The sequence below is a fragment of the Bos taurus genome, chromosome 1 (genome assembly GCF_002263795.3).
Source record: "Bos taurus isolate L1 Dominette 01449 registration number 42190680 breed Hereford chromosome 1, ARS-UCD2.0, whole genome shotgun sequence".
NCBI classification, from domain to species: domain Eukaryota; kingdom Metazoa; phylum Chordata; class Mammalia; order Artiodactyla; family Bovidae; genus Bos; species Bos taurus.
Window position 1 is genome coordinate 15,412,837 of NC_037328.1, and position 21,595 is coordinate 15,434,431.

Sequence of the window (21,595 nt, forward strand, 5' to 3'; positions counted from 1 at the left end):
CTTCATATCTGTGCCAACTCAACACAGGTGAGTCTAGAGTGATTTTATCTGTTCTGTCTCCATTGTCTACTAGGACACCGTCACAGGAAGGTTCATGCCTTTCATAGAAACCATACATGTTACACCATACATGTTAGGGTCAAGGCAGAGCCAGCAGAGGGAAACTATGCAACAGTACTTTCTTTACTAGTTTATACTATCTTTTTTGGCCACAAGATGTTATCCTATGTCCCAATTGTGCGTATGTGTCTAAGTCGCTCAGTCATGTCTGAGTCTGCGATCCCATGGACTGTAGCCCGCCAGGCTCATCTGTCCATGGAATTCTCCAGGCAAGAACACTGGAGTGGATTGCATTCTATTCTTCAGGGCATTTTCCCCACTGAGGATTGGAACCTGGGTCTCCTGCATTGCAGGCAGATTCTTTACTCTCTGAGCCACCAGGGAAGCAGTATATCCCAATTAACAGAGTCCCAATCTGTTAATTTACTATTGTTTCCTATTTAGTTTCTTCTCCTAATAATGGCAGAAATATCACACATTCATATGATGAAATTCTACATAAGTGGAAAGAAGTGTTGTAAACTGTTTTAACTTCTCAGATTTAGCTAATTCTATTAATCAAAATGTCATGACTCTCAGTAAAAAATCTGAGTTTTTCAAACATAATTTTGAAGTAAATGTTAGCATGTGAGGTCAAGTTGTATAGGTGGCTTCATAAGTATACATGCAAGGCATCTATATTTTACAGTATGACTTTCATACCTACTTGTGAAATAAATATTATTAATAAATGAAATTTGATAACTGATAATATTCAGCTTTCAAGTGTAACATGTCACCAATTTCTTTTCCAACACACAAAGTTTAAATACAAACTTTTTCCCCTTGGAATTAAACTTTGGTGATTTTGCTCAATTCTTATTTTTTAAATCTTAGTTTTGGCCACACCACGCAGCTCATGGGATCTTAGTTCCCCAACCAGTGACTGAATTCCAGGCCATGGCAGTGAAAGTGCTGAGTCCCAATCACTGGACCTCCAGAGAATTCCTAAAACTCTTTAAACTTTACTAAAGATGGAAAATTTTCTACTCTTTATTAATGAATTCTGAAGAAGAACAGGACAGTGGGAATGTCTCCCCATCCTATCTCATTAAAATAAAAATAGCACATTGAAGGGAAAATAAAAAGCTAATCATACAGGTATATTGAAGATGAGCTTGGATTAGCCAACATGCTTTGAAATCATTGACTCACTTTGAACTCCATGGGAGCGTACTATTTTCCAGGTTTCTGATGCCACTTCTTTGACATCCACTTGATAGTGATTAATAGGCACGCCTCCATGGGAGTCCGGCTTGCTGAAAGAAACCTTGGCTGTGGTCTGTGACAGCTCTATAATCTTCACTCCATAGGGACTTGATGGAACATCTACAAAGGAATAAAAACAAAGGAAATATAACCCAGGTAATGTGGATGGCCATTATTAAGATTTACGGTGCTCTGAGAACTAGGAATAAATGAAAATTGCTGCCTCTATCACTTAATATATTTGAATTACAAAGCTTGCACAAACCACTGAATGATATCTTCAAATTACAGGAAAGTATACACTGGTTCATGTTTATTACTGTAGAAAATAGTAAATTCAATATCAAATTTCATTTATTAAGGGAAGTTTTACTTCTGTCTTTACTATCCAATATAAGCATTTTATTTCCATTCAAGAAAAACAAGTTCCTGAGTGTATGTATATATGTGTGTGTGTGTGTGTGTGTGAAAGAGAGAGAGAGAGAGAGAAGGCAGGTACAAGTAAAATATAAGAAAACTAGATTTTATTGAATTATGAACATAAATAATTATCTTTAGTGAAAATGTGAGATTTATTTTTGTTTATAAAAATTATATTAATAATTGGGCAAATGTTTAGAGAAATTGTCATTATGAAATAAATAAAGCTTTAAACTATCTTTTAAATTTTTCCTTATGAATCATTTAATTAAAATAATGTTACATATTTAAGTTTTAATCCTTTAGTTGAGATATTTACATTTTAATCCCTGCAATTAAAGGAAACAGTTACAAAATCTTTTTTCTATGTGCTTTGTAATAATCCTTTACTCATATTACTTCAAACACAAGAAGATACCCTTGAGCAGATACCTTTGGGTGAAACTTCATTGTATTTTCTAGTACACAAAGCCTTGTAAAGAATTATCTGAAAGGCCAAACAAGCAACAGGAGAGTGTAAGAGAGAAAAAAGTCTTGATGAGGAAATCAATGAAACCTCTGCTCTGAAAACATGAGCAATTAGAGACATGTTAAACATTAAAGGAATTTCTCTCTGTCCCTTCTGTCTCTCTGTCTCAGTCTTTCTTCAATATCACATTTGAAAAAAATCATAAAGATTAGAAATATATACAATTTAGGTAAATTATATATAGGTATTTTATAAATATGTAAATTAAGTATATACTTCCATCTCAGGAATAAACTTTACAAAACGAAAATCACTTGATTGAGAATAATGCAGTAATTGTAAATTTTTGATTCAGTATAATCAAACATTCATATAAAAATCTCTAATGGCTGTCAAGAGTCAAATGTGCCTTATTTGCTAGAGTTAAAAGAGAGCACTGTAGATCACATAAAAATATGTCTTACAAATGACACTGGACAAGAGCCAAGAGGTCAGGTTTATGGCCTTTTGGATATTCATATTGTAAAGAAATGCAACAGTGTACATTTCAGGTCTAATTAGTGATTGCAAATTATTTGGCAGTCCTATGAAGTGCATTATACTAAAACTCTAAGGTTCAGAAATAAATATGCAGAATATGGATGCATCCCAAAGTCATACAACTATGAAAATATTACCTGGAAATAGACATTTTAAGTTATCTTAATAATTTATTTAAGCTGTCATATACAAACATTATTATAATTTTACAGGGTTTTCCTGGTGGCTTAGATGGTAAAGAAAAGTTTCTTTAATCACTAGGTTATAACCAAAGTTTCTTTTCAGCTGTAGGTTTGATCTAAAGTATGCAGAAGAGGGAAAACAAACACATATTGATTGTTCCACGTAAGACTGAGCCGGTGTTGAGTGACTCTGTAACATCAATTAGGACTAAGTTGGGCATCACAGCAACAACATTTAGTTTGAGGGCACATTTCAAAAGAAAAGTTTTTAAGTACTAGTGGAGGCTGGAAGAGCTTCCCAGGTGGTTCAGAGGTAAAGAATCTGCCTGCCAATGCAGGAGACGTAGGTTTGATCCCTGAGTCAGGAAGATCCCCTAGAGCAGGAAATGGTAATCTGCTTCAGTATTCTCGCCTGGACAATCCCATGGACAGAGGAGCCTGGTGGGATACTGCCCAGAGGTCGCAAAGAGTTGGACATAACTGAGACTGAGCACGCATGCAGAGAGAGGGTCAAAGGGCTCCCACCTTTGACCCTATGGTATGTACACAGTTTGGGGTTCTTACCCTTAGTACAGAAGTATGCACCATTTGCTAAGCTGTATACTCTGATATCGTACACCAACTGAACCTTTAGTCTTAGCATAAATGTACCATCACAAAAGTATAGGTGAGTGGGTATTTTTTCTATCTATTCTCAGACCTCTTGACTCTTAGCTCGGTTTTCATTTACATTTATTTTTTGTTGGCTTCTTCTTTCTCTTACCTGACTAAAAAGAAAAGTGTGCTTGTAATTTGAAGCTCTAAAATCTTTTTTTAGATAAAATCTGATTTTATATGTCCAACCACCCAATGGCTACTAAATTATGAATTTCTTGAGGAAAGGGAAAAAATATTTGCTATACACAATTTATACATGCAAGCATATATACATACATATATACACAGATGAACTGTTGAAAAAAAGTGATGGGCTATACTCAGGCCTCAGGAAATATATGATAAATTACAATTTTCATCAATTAAAAATATGATATAGAGGTACAGATTTTGGCCAAGTAAATAGTGCCTGACACCTAAACTAACACCTCTAATTCTTCTCTCCACTTTCTCAATTGTTTCATAATCACATTCATTCTTGATCCTACCTCTGATATATACATCAGCATTAGTCACAAAGTTATTTTTATTTTTCTTGCATTTTAATTCTTGAGATGAGAAAATTCCGTGAGATGGTGAAGGACAGGGAAGCCTGGCGTGCTACAACCCTTGGTGTCTCAAAGAGTCAGATACCACTTAGCAAATGAATAACAACATCTTTTCATTCCTGCTTGCACTGTGAACTCCAAAGCCCATGCCCCATATGCTTCTTCCTGAAATGCCATTAGTGGCTCTCAGCTTCCTCTTCTGTTGGACAGCCCACCAAGTTTGAATCCATATGGCATGGAAATGCAAAATCAATATTTCTAAAGACCACTCTGATCATGTTACTTTCCTGAGGAGATATTCAGGAGCTTCCTCCTCTTTACAACCTCAAACTTAGACTTTTCTGTCTGGCTTTCAAGATCCTGAAATATCTAACCTCACTGGGTGTATTCAAGCAAAAGATCATATTTTAAAAGATGATCAAACACAACCCACTGTTTCAAATGGGGACTGTGGATGTTGAATTTCATTCACAATGCTCCCATCATTCCATCTCAATAACTAAAGAATGCCACCTATCACTAAATGAATAAAAAGCATAATTGTACAAACACTTTATTTATATTTACTTTTCCTTTTCATCTCTACTAGTACCAACATAGGATTGGGTGAAAAGCCTGGATATATATCATCAGAATCTATAAATCCAAAGTCTGGCCTTTTGTCAGCTGCAACCCTGGACATGTCTGTTAATCTTTTCCACAGTCAGTATTTTTCTCCCCAAAATGGAGATTAGAATAACGTCCACGCTAGGGATGTTACTTGCATTAACTAATGAAAAACATGTAAACCAGAACCTGAAATACATTAATAATACGCACTTAGTAAATATTAGTCATCATAGTTTTGCTATCCTTCCCTGATAACCACATTCTTACTATCACTTTATTTTGTATCCACTGACATCTTTCAATATTCAGTAAACTGGTCGGTAAAAGATACAATACTGAGATTCAGCTTAGAAATTTTTGCTGTGTATAGTAGCAAAGAGTTGCTGTCACAGTCCAGGAGTCACATAGGGATCGTCTGTGAAGTTGATGTATGATTCTAGGCAAATAAAACTCATTTAGTATCAGTTTTATTTTAAGCAAAATGTTAATAATAACAGCATTAAAGTTGCTGTTGTGTGGGTAAGTTAATGGGGATATATATCACAGGGTATTTACAAATATCATTCCACTTACCCTTTCTTTAAAACAGCTCTCAGTGTCTAAATAATATTGATGTAAATTTTGATATTTAAGCATATATCTAAGGTCATAGTTTGATCAAAGTATAAAGGAGAAAACATAAAAAATCTTTCTTGGTAATCATTTATACGTTGTAACAGGTAAAGGAATAATAAGAGGAGTTGCTTCTCTGACTTTAATTCTGATAAAATAAAACAATACAATTAAATAAAATGGAACTAGTAAGTAAAGTTAGAGTATAAACAACCTGATTAATAAGGAAGAGGGCAATAAGCAGATATATATGTGTATGTATATTTATATATACATATCTATATGTATCTCTCTCTCTCTCTCTCTCTATATATATATATATATATATATATATATATATATATATATACAGATAGATACACATAGATATTTGGAAACAAATTCAAAACAATACATCAAATGTTATGTTCCCCTGCCCAACAACAAAACAGCATCCTAAAATGAAGATACTCCCTATAAAGCAGAATCTTGAAAGCACATGCCCCAAGATATTCATGTGGAGGAAAAGAGTTGAAGAATATAATGTACTTATAAAGGATAATTTGGGTAAGTAAATTTTTAAAAAACATTTTCAACTTGATTATGAATCATGAGATTAAAAAACAGTATTTCTTCAGGAGTCAGGATTAGGTAGGGGCTTATAGAAATCATGATGTTCATTCACTCATATTGCACCCTATCACTTCTGGATTCATGGATATCCAACCTCTGATTTTTCCAAGGCCAAACTCTTCATCTTGGAATAATATTACTTTTACTTTTCTGCAGAACACTGTCATCAGGGAGCTCTTCTCTTCCTTTTATTTTTCTTTGGACTTTCAGTCTCGCTTTCTTCTCTGTCTTATTACGATGAATTAAAAAGATTTCTGCAGTTCTACTCCCTTCTCAGACAACAAGCTCTTTAGTTTCCCTATCACACAACTTAGCTGTTTTGAGTTTCTACCCCAACATCTTTATTTCTGAAACTTTGGTTTCCTGGATTGCTGGGAAAATGGCAATTAAGATACAGTGGTTCAGAGACACTGACTCAGCTCTTTCCCCAGCAGTGAGGGTATAGTATCACTTAACTTAGATCAATCAGAACAATTTGTCAATCTTGTAAGAATTTTAAAATATTTTTTCTTAATATTTGTAATCAATTTTTCTAAAATGGTGTTTGAATCCTTATCTCAAATACTTTCATATGATACCCCTCCTCCATTTCTATCACTATGCTACTCCTCTTTACCAAAAGAAATGGAAGGCTAAAATCTTTATTCCCTGGGCTCACTTGCTGCTATGGTTGTTACCACCATAAAGGCATTTAGGATGAGTGGCACATCCTCATGGTTTAACATGCTAAACCAGTGTGAGTGTCATTCCTATTCTTCTGAGCAGGCGCATGTGGACAAGAGGACATACAGATGTGGATTACAGAAGTACCTCGACTCCTTACTCCACAGTCTATTCAATTTCTGGTGCCGGGGGCTGTGAAATCAGTAGAAGGGTAGCTTGACTGCAAAGTTTCTTGACCTCTGATAAGCAGTTGCAGACTTGACTTTGGACCTCACTTGAGGTATATTAAGACCTTGAAGTCAGAAGACTGGTGGCTATCTCATGCCTTCCCTCTCCCCTGTTTCTCAAATAAATTTATAACCACCCATGTCTCCATATTAAAATATTATTTCCTGGTTTATTTATCAATTTCCACCTGATAAAGGTCCCAAATATTAAGGGAATTCTCATATAAAGAATTGAGTTTCCTAGATTTAGTAAGACCCTACCATGCAGAGTGTATATATCAACTGCATTCACCTCAAGGATAATGCTGAAATGGCTTTCATCTGCTTCGGCTCTGAGTGGCCTATTATTTACAATAAATTTTATATATTTTTCCTATTTCAATTGTGAGCTTAATCTAACATTATAGCCAATCTGTAGCACATCTGAAACTGTAAATTCCTCATATCATTACCCACCTGGTTTGCTCCAAATTCCAAATCAAATCATTATTCTATTGATCTTTTAACATCATTTGATCACATATGTTTAAAATTTTCTCCTCACAGGTAGTGACACTAAACTTCTGAATAATTGTTTTCAATTTTATTTGTTCATTTACTTTTATAACTGTCAGGTACACTACAGCCTGGCGGGCTGCAGTCCATGAGGTTGCAAAGAGTCGGACACGACAGAGCGACTAAGCACATACACACAACTATGACTCATAAGCAAATCAAATGACGCATTTTGAACCCTTAATACATTCAATAATTCATCTAAATCTACTATAAGCCAGGTAATTTTCAAAGACAAAACTTTCCCTTATAGTATAGGAAAAAAGAGACAGATGTAGATTTTTCAGGTTAGATATCTCAAAATTGATTATGTAAGAGAAACTTACATATTAAATAATACATATTGAAAATTACATATTAAAACTCAACATTTAGAAAACTAAGATCATGGCGTCCAGTCACATATCTTCATGCCAAATAGATGAGGAAACAGTGGCTGACTTCATTTTTCTGGGCTCCAAAATCACTGCAGATGGTGACTGCAGCCATGAAATTAAAAGACGCTTACTCCTTGGAAGGAAAGTTATGACCAACCTAGATACTATTATTCAAAAGCAGAGATATTACTTTGCCAACAAAGGTCCGTCTAGTCAAGGCTATGGTTTTTCCAGTGGTCATGTATGGATGTGAGAGTTGGACTGTGAAGAAAGCTGAGTGCTGAAGAATTAATGCTTTTGAACTGTGGTGCTGGAGAAGACTCTTGAGAGTCCCTTGGGCTTCAAGGAGATCCAACCTGTTCATTCTAAAGGAGATCAGTTCTGAGTGTTCTTTGGAAGGAATGATGCTAAAGCTGAAACTCCAGTACTTTGGCCACCTCATGCGAAGAGTTGACTCATTGGAAAAGACTCTGATGCTGGGAGGGATTGGGGGCAGGAGGAAAAGGGGACTACAGAGGATGAGATGGCTGGATGGCATCACCGACTCGATGGACGTGAGTTTGAGTGAACTCCGAAATTGGTGATGGACAGGGAGGCCTGGCGGCTGTGATTCATGGGGTCGCAAAGAGTCAGACAGAGCGACTGAACTGAACTGAACTCCTTGGAAGGAAAGTTATGACTAACCTAGATAGGATACTAAAAAGCAGAGACATTACTTTGCCAACAAAGGTCCATCTAGTTAAAGCTATGGTTTTTCCAGTGTTCATGTATGGCTGTGAGAGTTGGACTATAAAGAAAGATGAGTGTCAAAGAATTGATGCTTTTGAACTGTGGTATTGGAGAAGTAAGACCCTTGAGAGCCCCTTGGACTGCAAGGAGATCCAACCAGTCTATCCTAAAGGAGATCAATCCTGGGTGTTCATTGGTAGGACTGATTTTCAAGCTGAAACTCCAATACTTTGGCCACGTGATGCAAAGGGCTGACTCATTTGAAAAGACCCTGATGCTGGGAAAGACTGAGGGCAGGAGGAGAAGGAGACGACAGAGGATGAGATGGTTGGATGGCATCACTGACTCAATGGAGATGGGTGAACTCTGGAGTTGGTGATGGACAGGGAGGCCTGGCCTGCTGCGGTTCATGTGGTCGAAAAGGGTCAGACACGACTGAGCGACTGAACTGAACTGAACTGAAGAGAAACTTAGTTTTATATTTAGTTGGAGAAAGTGTATTTTCCAATGAACTGATTTCAAGCTGCTTTCATATTTTATGGAACAAGGGTCTAGATAAAATGTAGTCCAGGTACAAGGGCAAGTAGATTGACTATAATTACATATCAACAGAATTCTGTTCAATTGATCCAATTTAACCTGTAAGAAGGTCTCTATTCTTAAAAATGACTTGCATAGACTGAACCATGACATAGGTAAAAATGCAAATGACTGCCTCATGGTATTTGTGAATTAAATCAATCCTGGAAAGAGAGCAAAAATATTGGATTTGACAAGATCTCAGTAAGTTAAAAGGATGAGTTCAAATGGACAAGATGAAATTTAATAGGGGTAAGTACAGAGTCCTGAACTGAGATTAAAACAAATCAGCTGTGAAGCATAGTGCAGGAGACCTCAGCAGGTCTCCTAGTATTAGCTTGTGTGAAAAAAGGAGGTAGGAAAAGACTTGAAGGAAAAAAGTGGCAAATCAAGTGAAATTTATGAATTGTTTAATAAAATACAATGTCCATAATAATTAAGATTGTTATCCCAGTATCAGATACTACTGTGCATTCATCATCTATGATGTCCTAGAATTAGCCAGTTTTAAAAAGAGACCTAGCTACTCTCAGCTGCTGTTATTGTTCAGTTGCTAGGTCATGTCCAAATCTTTATGACCCCAAGGACTGCAGCTCGCCAGGCTTCCCTGTCCTTCACTATTTCCTGGAGTTTGCTCAAATCCATGGCCATTGAGTCAGTGACTCTATTTGCTACCATTTCCACCCTTTGCCTTCAGTATTTCTCAGCGTGAGGGTCTTTTTCCAATGAGTCCAGTCTTCACATCAGGTGGCCAAAGTATTAGAGCTTTAGCTTCAGCATCAGTCCTTACAATGTACATTTTGGGTTGATTTCCTTTAGGATTGACTGGTTTGATCTCCTTGCTGTCCAAGGGATTCTTAAGAGTTTCTCCAGCACCACAATTCAAAAGTATCAAATTCTGGTGCTCAGCCTTCTTTATGTTCTAACTCTCACATGACTACTGGAAAAACCATAGCTTTGGCAACACTCATAGTGAAGAATGATACTTAAAAATTAAGATCTGGCTGCCAAGCATGCTCTTTTGTTACTGGGATGTTGTAGCTCTCAAGTTCTCTCAGTGTGTAGAATTATCTTAAAAATTCTTTTCTAAATCACATTCCTGGCAAAAGGAAGCTCCCTGTAGAAGTGGTTGAACACACACACACACACACCTCCACTTCTTTTCTCTATCCAGCTATGTACACAAGACCAGAGTACTCCCAATACCCAATCATCAACTCTGGATCATTCTAATTTTTGCATTTACTGATCTCTTCCCCAAAGGTGAGATAATTATATTGATTTTATTAGCCATGCTAACCCTACAAACTTCAGAAATTAATCATTCATCACTGCCCCCATTTCTTTATTGAAAACTCTCCTTACTCTGATCAGGCTCCCATACTCTTCTCTGGGTTGCTGTCTCTGTCTTAAAACAGGCACATCCTTTCACCGAGCCTGACTTCCAACACCTCACACTGAACAAATGAAAACCATTTAACTCCATTCACTACATTCAGTGTTAAACATCATATGCTGGATTGCCATGCCCTACCCTATCCACAAAAAAACACCCACTTTGCTCAGATGTGAAAAATGAAAGTGAAAATGTTAGTCACTCAGTCATGTCTGACTCTTTGTGACCCCATGGACTGTAGCCCACCAGGCTCCTCCATCCATGGAACTCTCCAGGCAAGAATACTGCAGTGGATTGCCTCCATTTCCTTCCAGGGGATATTCCCAACCCAGGGATTGAACCTGCGTCTCCTGCATTGCAGGCAAATTGTTTACCATCTGAGCCACCAGGGAAGCCAGATGTAGGACTTAATTATTCAGGAGGAAAAAAAAAGGAAGGAAAGAAAGGAAGAATAGAGAATATATTTTGGAAATACATGACATATGAAACTACATAGATATTATGTAATGAATTCAATAAGACTTTAAATCTCATCAGTATAATGTTCTATATTTCATAGTTTCTTGAATTATGAATTTCCAAAAACTAAAAAAAATTTTAAAAGGTCATTTATCAAGTTCTACCTTATAGAAAATGGGGTCATTTTTCAAAAAAGCAATATATAATAGTACATCAATGTTAATATATTTATATTATATTAACTATAATATATATAGCAATCATATGTCTAGATATTATTTATAAACAGTTTCTACAAGGACATTTGCCTAATTTTCTAAAGCTTGGAATTGACATGAGTAGTGGATGCTTCTCATTACTACAATTAATACTTCAATTTATTATAAATGAATTTGATGTGATTTAACACATTTCATTTTCTAGAATTTAGTTTGCTTGTACAAAGATTTATTCATATGACTAACTGCATGCAGTCTACTTCCAATGATTTTCATTGAGATTAGTTTTCTAATGACTTCCTGGTAGACAGTACACTCTGGTTTATATTCTCCCTTATTTCATCATTTTCTGCCTCTTTTCCTTTCTATATTAACTCCTTCTAATTTTAACTTGTTCCTTATCATTTCCTTCCCTAAAAGCTCTCCACAGAATCCTTCTCTTCCTTTACCCATAATGTAGTACAATAAAACTTGAATTGGAGAAGAGCAGGTTTTCCAGTTACATAATAATTTGATTATTATTAGCTTCATAACTTTTAAATTTCCCTTTTGATCTTCACAACTAATGACTTTAAGATATATCTACATATCAAAAGAAATACTTCATAACAATATAAAATTACAGCTATATAATTTAACTTTATATAATTTATTTAATATTTTATATTATATAATTTATTTGAAAAAGTTTCAAAATATTTTCATGAAAGTTATTTATTCTATTAAAATATAATAGTATAATGATTTTCTGATATTTCCCTACCTGGACCTAGAAGACAATAAATTATATTTACATCATCTGAACTTTATAAGTATAAACATGGATATTTCCAGATTTCTAAGTAGTCTTGTACTAATGGCAAAATCTATATGTGTTTATATATATATACATAAATATAAATATATATATATAATATAAATACAAATAAAAACATAGCTAGATTTCTAGTTAAGGTAAACTTTAACCTGCATGATATTTTATCTATATATTTTAAGCTTTAAGGGAAGAACTGGAATGTTTTTATATATACAAAATGAAACATATTTCAGCAAATTACATAACTCTAAATTTTAACAATAAAGTTACTGTTTATTCTTTCAATTTAGAATTTTAAAACAGATTAATTTTAATTACTCTAAAGATATATTTTATTGGTATTTTTGACAAGATTTTTACTTTACATGAATATAGTTTGATTTCTTAAGACATATGTTTCCTAACACTTTCGTAGATGTGTCATATATAAAGTTGGGGGAATGAGAATGAAAACTAATCTTGATTAGTGAATACAATCTAAGCCCTCACTGTATCATACAGAACTGTTACAATATTTTAAGCACCAGTTCTATCTTTCTCATAGTAACCTGTATCAGGATTATGAAAATATAAAAACTATTTACTTCAGGAAATATTTTATGAGATATCAGAAATTACTACGTTATACTTACCAGCCAAAGCAAGAATATACTCTTGAAATCTTGTTCCTATACGATTAGTAGCTGTGCAATTATATCGTCCAAAGTCATTATCGGATGTAGGTGCAATCTAAAATAATTATAATAATAAAAGTTTCACAATTTTAAAACAATATCACAGAAGTTTTAAAATAGTCTGTAGCATCACTATCATCTTCATATATATACAATTACTGAAAACTTGTCATAACTCTTTTTTCTGTATCAAGTAAGCATTCTCTCCTTTTAAGATATAATCCATAGTTTTGTACTATCCATGTGTGTCCATGTGCTTAGGTGCTCGGTCCTGTTCAACTCTTTGCGACCCCATGGACTCTAACCCACCATGCTGCTGCTAAGTGGCTTCAGTCGTGTCCGACTCTGTGTGACCCCATAGACTGCAGCCCACCAGGCTCCCCCATCCCTGGGATTCTCCAGGCAAGAACACTGGAGTGGGCTGCCATTTCCTTCTCCAATGCATGTAAGTGAAAAGTGGAAGTGAAGTTGCTCATTCCTGTCCGACTCCCAGCGACTCCATGTACTGCAGCCTACCAGGCTCCTCTGTCCGTGGGATTTTCCAGGCAAGAATACTGGAGTGGGGTGCCATTGCCTTCTCCACTAACCCACCATAGGACCAGGTAAATTACAGCTAGTCTATCGATTTATTAAGTAGATAAATACTACCTTTTTGTTTCATGTATTCAAGCGAAAAATCATCAGATATTTATATATGTAAAGTACAGAAAATAGTACCGATTGAAAAATATATATTCTGCAATTGCTACAAATGACTAAAAATAGGAATCTTGTAACAAAAGCATTGTTAACTCTGTTTTCTACCTTGCTGTCTTCGATCAGGCAGGTTTAAAGTTTAAGAAAGGTTCAAAATACCACAGCTTTCTCTTCCTCTTATGATTTTATTAAACATAAAATATTAAGAAAGGGTGAGGATATATTTAAAATAAAAATCTTTCAGGAAGGTATTTTGCAAGAAAATATTTCCCTGTGTACCAATCCCTGTTGGCAGGCATAGTATCTTGGTATCTAATAATGTATCTTGCCCCTACTGTTGTTCAATTCCTATCATTCTCTTTCAGTTTAGGTGGAAAATAGTTGACCTCAGTCCTTACACACTTGAAATCCATAATTAAGTTAACCTTCTGGGATTCTATTGTTGAACAGTGGGACCAACCCTGTAATTCTAATGTACGAAAATTCTGAAGTATCAATTCAGAAAAGAGATTTGGTGATCGTAAAGATATAATTTTCAATTCCAGTAACTGTTATTAAGAGAGAATAAGCGTACAATAGAGTTGCTGTTAATTTCAAGTCTATCCCAAAAGGGGAAAATGGTTTTGTGATAATGGGAGGCTATTAACTACAAGTGCAATTTGGAAGTCCATTGAAGGTGATAATTCTGAAAGGGTACAAAAAGCCGTGTCATTCATCTTCTAGTCAGATGTCCATCTAGGAATAGATTATAGCTCTAAGGACTAGAAGCTTTAACAGCCCATATATAAGTACTTTTAAATGACTAAAATATTAATTTTTCATATATTCAGGTTATAATAAGCTAGGTTAACTAGAAAACAATTTTACTACTCAGAAAGTTTACTAAAAATGTCTTTATTCTACAAATATATGAGAAAGTCATTTGTATATCCCAAAGGGAAGAATGTGTACTGAATAAAGGCAATGCAAATACAGGACGGATGTGACAAAGAATCCTGACTATTGTACAGTTCCTCAAGATCCATAAAGTAACTTAAATATACCTATTTTAACTGGAACACATTTTAAAAGGCTCAGTTCAGCTTTGATTTTATGTTCCTGGGAGTTCACTTATCAAAAGACAAAGTCTTTGTAATTTTAGCCGAAATAAGTAGTTTCTTTATCATGCTCTATGATTAACAAATAGAGAAATGATCCCTAGTAGCACAGACTATTAAAAAAACACAGATCACACAACTGGGCCAAATCATGTCCCCTCCAGCCTATTTCGTATATTCTAGGAAAGCAGTAGAGTCCAACAAGTGGTTTTTAAAAGTTCAATGCCAGCATAGTGAAATAATAGATAATTTTATCAAAATGCATAATAATATATAACAAAGGTATATAATTCATATATATTCATATTAACTATATTTAATATATAAAATGTTACTTGTATTTATTCAATAAGTACTAGAAACATCTACTTAGGATACTACTTCATATTTTAATATGCAGTTAAAATAATTCAAGTTTACTTCAGATGTTGGGCTTTGATAGAACATTATAAAATACCAAGTGTAGTTTTTAACACCAAAATATTAACTGAGAGAACAATGTTAATAAAGGAATTTGTGAGTTCTTTCCTAAACACTTAAGGGCAGAATATTATTCCAGTCTACCTATTAGAAACTTTCTGAATCAAATTTTCTCAAATATTAAAAAGCTGTCCTATTACCTCAGGGGAACACTTAGGGAAAACAAATGACTAAATCTGTAAGGCCTTGAGAAATACATTTATTGGCAAGAACCAAAAGGATTTATAGAATGTTTTGTTATTTTTTTAAATTCACATTAAAAAATGAACATATGTATGTAATCAAAGGAAAAAACTGTTAATTCAAGGAATCTACTATTAACCAGATTATTATTAATTGGAAAATTTATTTTTATTTTTATATGTTCTTAAGTATTATCAATTATGTAACTACTGTAATAATTTATAGAGAAAAATCATTATAATGTACATCCTAAGGAACTATATATGCTACTAATTCAAAATTAGTAACATTATTACTGATTCTTCTTATTGTTGTTATTGTTATTTTGCTTTAGTATATTAAGTTGTTTTTGTTATACATCTGTATTATTTATTCAGGATTTAAACTTAATTTTTGAAAGTAGTATACACATAAAAATTTTATGCTCAAGGTCAGTGCCCTAAGAAACAGGTTCCTTGGCTATGTATAAGCAAAAATTCCTTAGTTTTGATTTTTGCATTGAGAGAAATGGCATTCTTGCAGAAATGACATGAGAACTTTATATTAATAAAATACTTAAATGTCAATTTATAAATCGTTGCTCATATCAACTATGAAGAATTATGAGCTATTCCAGAATCTGAAAAGTGGCAAGATGAAGTCAAGCTGAAATTACAGATTAGTCTGTCATTTAAACATGAATGTAAATCTACCTGTTCTGGACTGAATCATGGCTATTGACAAAAATCAAATTCTGAAACCCTAATCTCTAATGTGACTATATTTGGAAGTAGGGACTTTAAGAAGGCAAAGGAGATCGCAAGAGTGGGGCCTGGTATTCTTATAAGAAGAAAAGACATTGGAGCATTTTCTCTTCTTTTTCTGCCTACACTGAGGGAAGGTTATATGAGTAACAGTGAGAAGACATCCATCCACAAACCAAGGAGAGACTTGCAATAAACCAGTCCTTCTGGCACCTGGATATTGGACTTCTAGCTTCCAGAAATGTGTGAAAAATTATAGTTTCTATTTTTTAAGCCACCCAGTCTGTGTTGTTTTGTTATGGCAGCCCTATCACACTAATACACTCCCCCAAACCTAACCTAAATTTTCTATGGTTAAATACGAAAAAGTGCAGTTGAATCTGGTCAAAAGTCTTTGTGAAACTGAGTTCTCTGTCAATTTGCCAATAAATACTTCTAATACATATACAAAAAAAATGTATTTGAAATAGATTTAGACAAAATATTCTGATAACCAATTATCCAAACATTTGGTGGAAGTGATACTGAAATCATTCCATCAAACAAATGTTTTACTAAGTCCAGTTACTAGGTGAAAGAGTTAACAGGGCACCAGTGAGAACACTTTTAAGTTAATGCAATAAAGATATCAAATGTTATTGTAAAACAAGCATTATTAAAATTTATGTATATTGAACTAGTAGAGAAAATATAGCATCTTTCTAGCTAAACGTGCTATTTGAGAAAGATTCTCAGTTGTTATGAAAGCATCATAAATTAGAAGGACTGATGATCATTGTCATAGACAGATAAACATTAGAAATTGATATACAAACATAATCTACAATTAATAAATAAAAGATACTGTATTCAAACAGAATTTAAAGGCCAGGTACTCGGCAGTATAAAAACAATTATCTACAACCTTAATATAAAATATAAAATGAAATGAGGCAATGAACAAGCAAATCAGGTTTATTTAGGAACTTGTAAATATGTAGCCAGCAGCTAGCATTTATATATGCTGATCCAGGAAGCAGGATGATGTAATCACAAACTCAATGCCTAGTAGCAACACTGAAATTGAACTTTGGCCCTCAATAACTTACAAACTATTCATTCTTTCTCCCTACTTTTCCGTGATACAATTGTTTTTTTAAAATATAAATTCATGAAATATAATGACTTTTGCTATATAGCCATATATCTATATAAGTAAGCCCATATAAGTAAATAGTGAGACACTAACCATTAATTGGCAATGCCCCAAATGCATAAAATTTCTCTTTAAGCAAATAAACATGAAATATACACAACATGGTATATGCATAATATAGGATAGAATTATAGATAATTTATATATCAAGATACTTAAATATATTCTAAAATAGTAGATAACTGCCAAAATAATACAATTTGTTGATATATAATGAAGACTTACCTCTAATATTATTTTTCTCCCTGTGCTATATGTCTTTAAATTAGTGGTGTTTTTAGCTGGCAAGACTAATTTCTCTCTTCTCCAATGGACTGATGCTGGTGGATTTGATTTCACATCACAGCTTATATTGATTGGATTTCCTTCCCAAGAGTAATAAATTGTTTGATTTGATATGAACTTGGGAGCATCTGTAAAGCAATACAATATAACATTATAGACATTTTCTTTAAGATAGTCATTTAATTAGTATAAACAATATTAATCATTATTGACTACAAAAAAAGCCACAGTAATTCTAATTGCATATATTTAATATGTGATTTTAGAACTCATAAAAATATATAATTTGACTGATTCATCAAATCATTTTAATATAAAGTATTCAAAGTTGGCCAATTATTAAAATATGAAATATTAACACTAACAGTTGTTTGCTTTTAATAATCTGACAAAAATTTCCATCCAGCAAGTTAATGGCTCTCTACATATGTGAAATATATTCCTGGAACAACTTTCATTACAAGTGAGAATTTAGGATAAAAACAATAAAATCTATGGTCTTATGTCATTTTTCAGCCTTGGCTTAGTTATATAATTTCTCCTATAAAAAACTTAAAGCAGACATAAAATTTAAATGGTAATGTCACAACAATTATTTCCTAAAGTGACTTTTTCAGTATTAAATAAGAAGGTATGTTTTAAATTAATCAACAATAGTTAATTTGAATTTTAGCTCCTATAATGCTATTTTAATTTTCAGGCCCCTACACCAGACCATTATAATTATAGGTGAGAGAAAGAGAAAAAAAATATTATTTCATTGTAAAAACCTAACTGCAAAACCTAGTTGTGCTGCATAGACATGTTTTTGTTTGTTCCATTCTAGAAGTATGATGGAGCCCAAATGCCAATCAACTATGACTTTTCTGAGTCTCAGTAGCCTGACTATATAATTGAAAGGATTCATGTTTACAATTTTTAAACAAAAAACATAATCCTAAAATAAGTGCTATGATTATGGCATCCAGTCCCATAACTTCATAGTAAATTGACGGTGAAACAATGGAAACAGTGACAGACTTTATTGTCCTGGGCTCCAAAATCACTGCAGATGGTAACTGCAGCCATGAAATTAAAAGACATTTGCTCCCTGGAAGAAAAACTATGACAAACATAGATAGCATATTAAAAAGCAGAGACATTACTTTACCAACAAAAGTCCATATAGTCAAAGATGTTTTTTTTCCAGTAGCAATATATGGATGTGAGTTGGACCATAAAGAAAGCAGAGCACCAAAAAAGTCATGCTTTTGAACTGTGATGTTGGAGAAGACTCTTGAGAGTCCCTTGGACTGCCAGGGGATCAAACCAGTCAGTCCTAAAGGAAATCAGTACTGAATATTCATTTGAAGGACTGATACTGAACTGAAGCTCCAATACTTTGGCCACCTGATGCAAAGAACTGATTCACTGGAGACGACCCTGATGCTGGGAAAGATTGAGAGCAGTAGGAGAAGGGGAGGACAGAGTCTGAGATGGTTGGATGTCTTCACTGACTTGATGGACATGAGTTTGAGTAAGCTCCAGAAGTTGGTGATGGACAGGGAAGCCTGGCGTGCTGCAGCCCAGGGGGTTGCAAAGAGTTCAGTTCAGCAACTGAACTGAACTGAAACAAAGTGTTAGCTAAAATGCTGCTGATATATTTGTTGTTGTTGTTGTTCCTGGTATTTAAACTGATTATTCTTGTTACTAATTTTAACTAGAACTTAATATCCCTGATAAGTTATTAATTTAAAATTGTACAAATTAAAAGTTTTGCTTTACTACTCAAATTACTTAATAATGACCTGCTCCCAATTTTGTTATATCAGCAGATTATATATCAGATATGTAATGGAAGAATTACAATCTCTGGTACAAATGCATAGATAATTATTTAAATATCCTTGTCCTTTGTATGTTTTACTGTATGTTTTTAATGCCAAAATCATATAGAAGTATGACATTCTTATTGAATACTTTATATATGACAGTAAGTTTATACATTTTATTCTATTGTATTTTTTTAATAACCTGTGAGGAAGGTGTTATTCTGTTATTAAGAATGAGGGCTCTGGAGTAAAAGCTATCAAGCTTATTCTAGTACTAAGTTGTAAGTATGGGATGATCTGGGGTAATTTTAACCAGGGTCAGTTGAATTTCTATTCAACCCAGGAACAGATTTATAATATCAAGTACTAGCAGCATTTTGGTTACATGGACTTTATCGTACATTGCTGAAGAGAAAAAAAATTGGGACAATTCCTCAGGAACAAAAAAGCCTTAAGATTCTGCAGTGCAGTCTTAAATATCTCTCCAGAGAAAAGAAGTATAAGCATTATCAAATGTTAATATAAAGGACTTTTAGCACATTGTTTTAATAACAAAGTTCAAAACAACTTAATGGCTCTCAAAAGAGGACTGGATAAACAGTGACTCATATTAGCACTTTGCTAAATATTACAGACATATCTTCTGGTGGTTTTCCCTCACCTTGCAATGTGCCTGCCCTTCCCTCTACCTGGCTGCCTTCAAAACTAAGCTCCACACTAACTTAACATTGCTTTTCCACAACATTCAGTTGTGGGTTAGGTTCACTACTTTGTGTTCCCACAGATCCTATGCTTTCCCTCATCACGGTAGTAGGAAATGGAATTGTTAGGAAGGAAGTTATTCATGAGCAATGAGGGATGGCCTGGCTGAAGGTGATGTAAGTTGGTCTCTGAAATCCATTCCAGACACACCCAAAACTCACAGATATGCTACAAAACAACCAGAGACACTTCTCCAACTCCTGTATGTGGACCCTAGGCACACAGTAGATGCAACCTAATCTCAGAGGCTTCTCCAAGTAACCTTTTGTAGCAAGGAGCCCATTAAGGATAACAGACTGAGTGGGCCTTCCCTGGTGGCTCAGATGGTAAAGAATCTTTCAGCAATGTGGGAGACCCAGGTTTGACCCATGGGTTGTAAAGATCCGGTGAGAAGGGAATGGCAACCCACTCCAATGTTCTTGCCTGGAGAATCCCATGGACAGAGGAGCCTGTAGGGCTACAGTTCATGGAGCCACAAAGAGTCAGACATGCCTGAGCAACTAACACATAACAGATTGAATATGGGAAGACATAAACAACAGAGCCTACTGAAATATAACTTGCAATTTCATCAATCGGTCTTGAGCATATGCCCATTTGTATTCCCTCTCATTGGTTGGTAGTGGGTACAAGCCCTATTTTGCACAGAGCATAACCAAAAGGAGGAGAACGGAAGTATAAAAAGGGGGAAACCAAGAGGGAAAAGAGGAGGACTCCTTTGGGGTAAGCCTGCTCGCATATGTTGGAAGTGTCTGTCTAATAAAAGATTTGTCGGCTTGAGCTGAACTGAGCTGTAATCTGTGTGTTGTTTTAAAACCTTTAGTCCGGCATTTCATGTTTTGTTGCAATGAGGCAAGAACTAAGAAAGAGAAATTAACTGACCTGACAGAATAACCTATATGATTACTTCTCTACCAAGTGGTCTAAATATTTTGGGTTTAACAAAGAATATATAGTGTTATTCAGCCTTGAAACTGAGCCTTAAAAAAGAATGAAATTTTGCCATCTGTAACAACTTGGATGAACCCAGAGGATATTGTGCTAAGTGAACTAAGTCAGACAGAGAAAGACAAATACCATGTGATTTCACTTACATGTGAAATCTGAGAAACAAAATGAACAAACATAACAAAAATAGAAACAGGCTCATAGATACAGAAAACAATTTGTCAGTTGTTGCGGGGGTGGGGCGGTTGGAGGAATGAGCAAAATAGGGGGAGGAGATCAAAGGAACGTACTTCCAGTTATAAAGTCTCAGGGGTGTAATATATGGATGGCCTTAGGAATATAGGCAATAATTTACTAATAATTTGTATGGTGATAACTAGACTTATCCTTGTGATCATTTCCTAATGCATAAAAATGACAAATCACTATGTTGTACAGTAAAGCTAATAAAATGTTTTAGGTCAATTCTACTTTAATAAAAAAGATTTGTCTTGGTCATGACCACATACCTGATGGCTTATTAAATGTAAGATGCTTACTTGGTTCTCAAAAACCATACACCAAATTTACTGGATATTGTCAGTAAATTTAACCCAATGGTTCAGTTAAAATGAACAGAAGGTATTTTGAAGGAGAGAGGGAAAAAAAAAAAAAAAAAAACACCTTTTTCATGACCTGGGAAGATTTAGTGAAAAATCTAAGAATATATTTGGGGTGTAACTGTAAGAGAAGACAAACTTCCTG

At 34.4% G+C, this 21,595-nt stretch overlaps 1 protein-coding gene across 2 annotated transcripts in view; it reads right to left on the reverse strand.

Moving 5' to 3' along the window:
- NCAM2 (neural cell adhesion molecule 2) overlaps nucleotides 1-21,595 on the reverse strand; it is a 564,637-nt gene that overhangs the window by 93,967 nt on the left and 449,075 nt on the right. For both annotated transcript variants that reach the window (XM_002684635.7, XM_024993808.2), the window contains exons 10-12: nucleotides 17,271-17,458; nucleotides 12,610-12,706; nucleotides 1,255-1,428 (exon numbers count right to left, since the gene is read on the reverse strand). In XM_002684635.7, coding sequence (XP_002684681.3) covers nucleotides 1,255-1,428; nucleotides 12,610-12,706; nucleotides 17,271-17,458 — 459 coding nt within the window. The remainder of the gene's footprint in view (nucleotides 1-1,254; nucleotides 1,429-12,609; nucleotides 12,707-17,270; nucleotides 17,459-21,595) is intronic.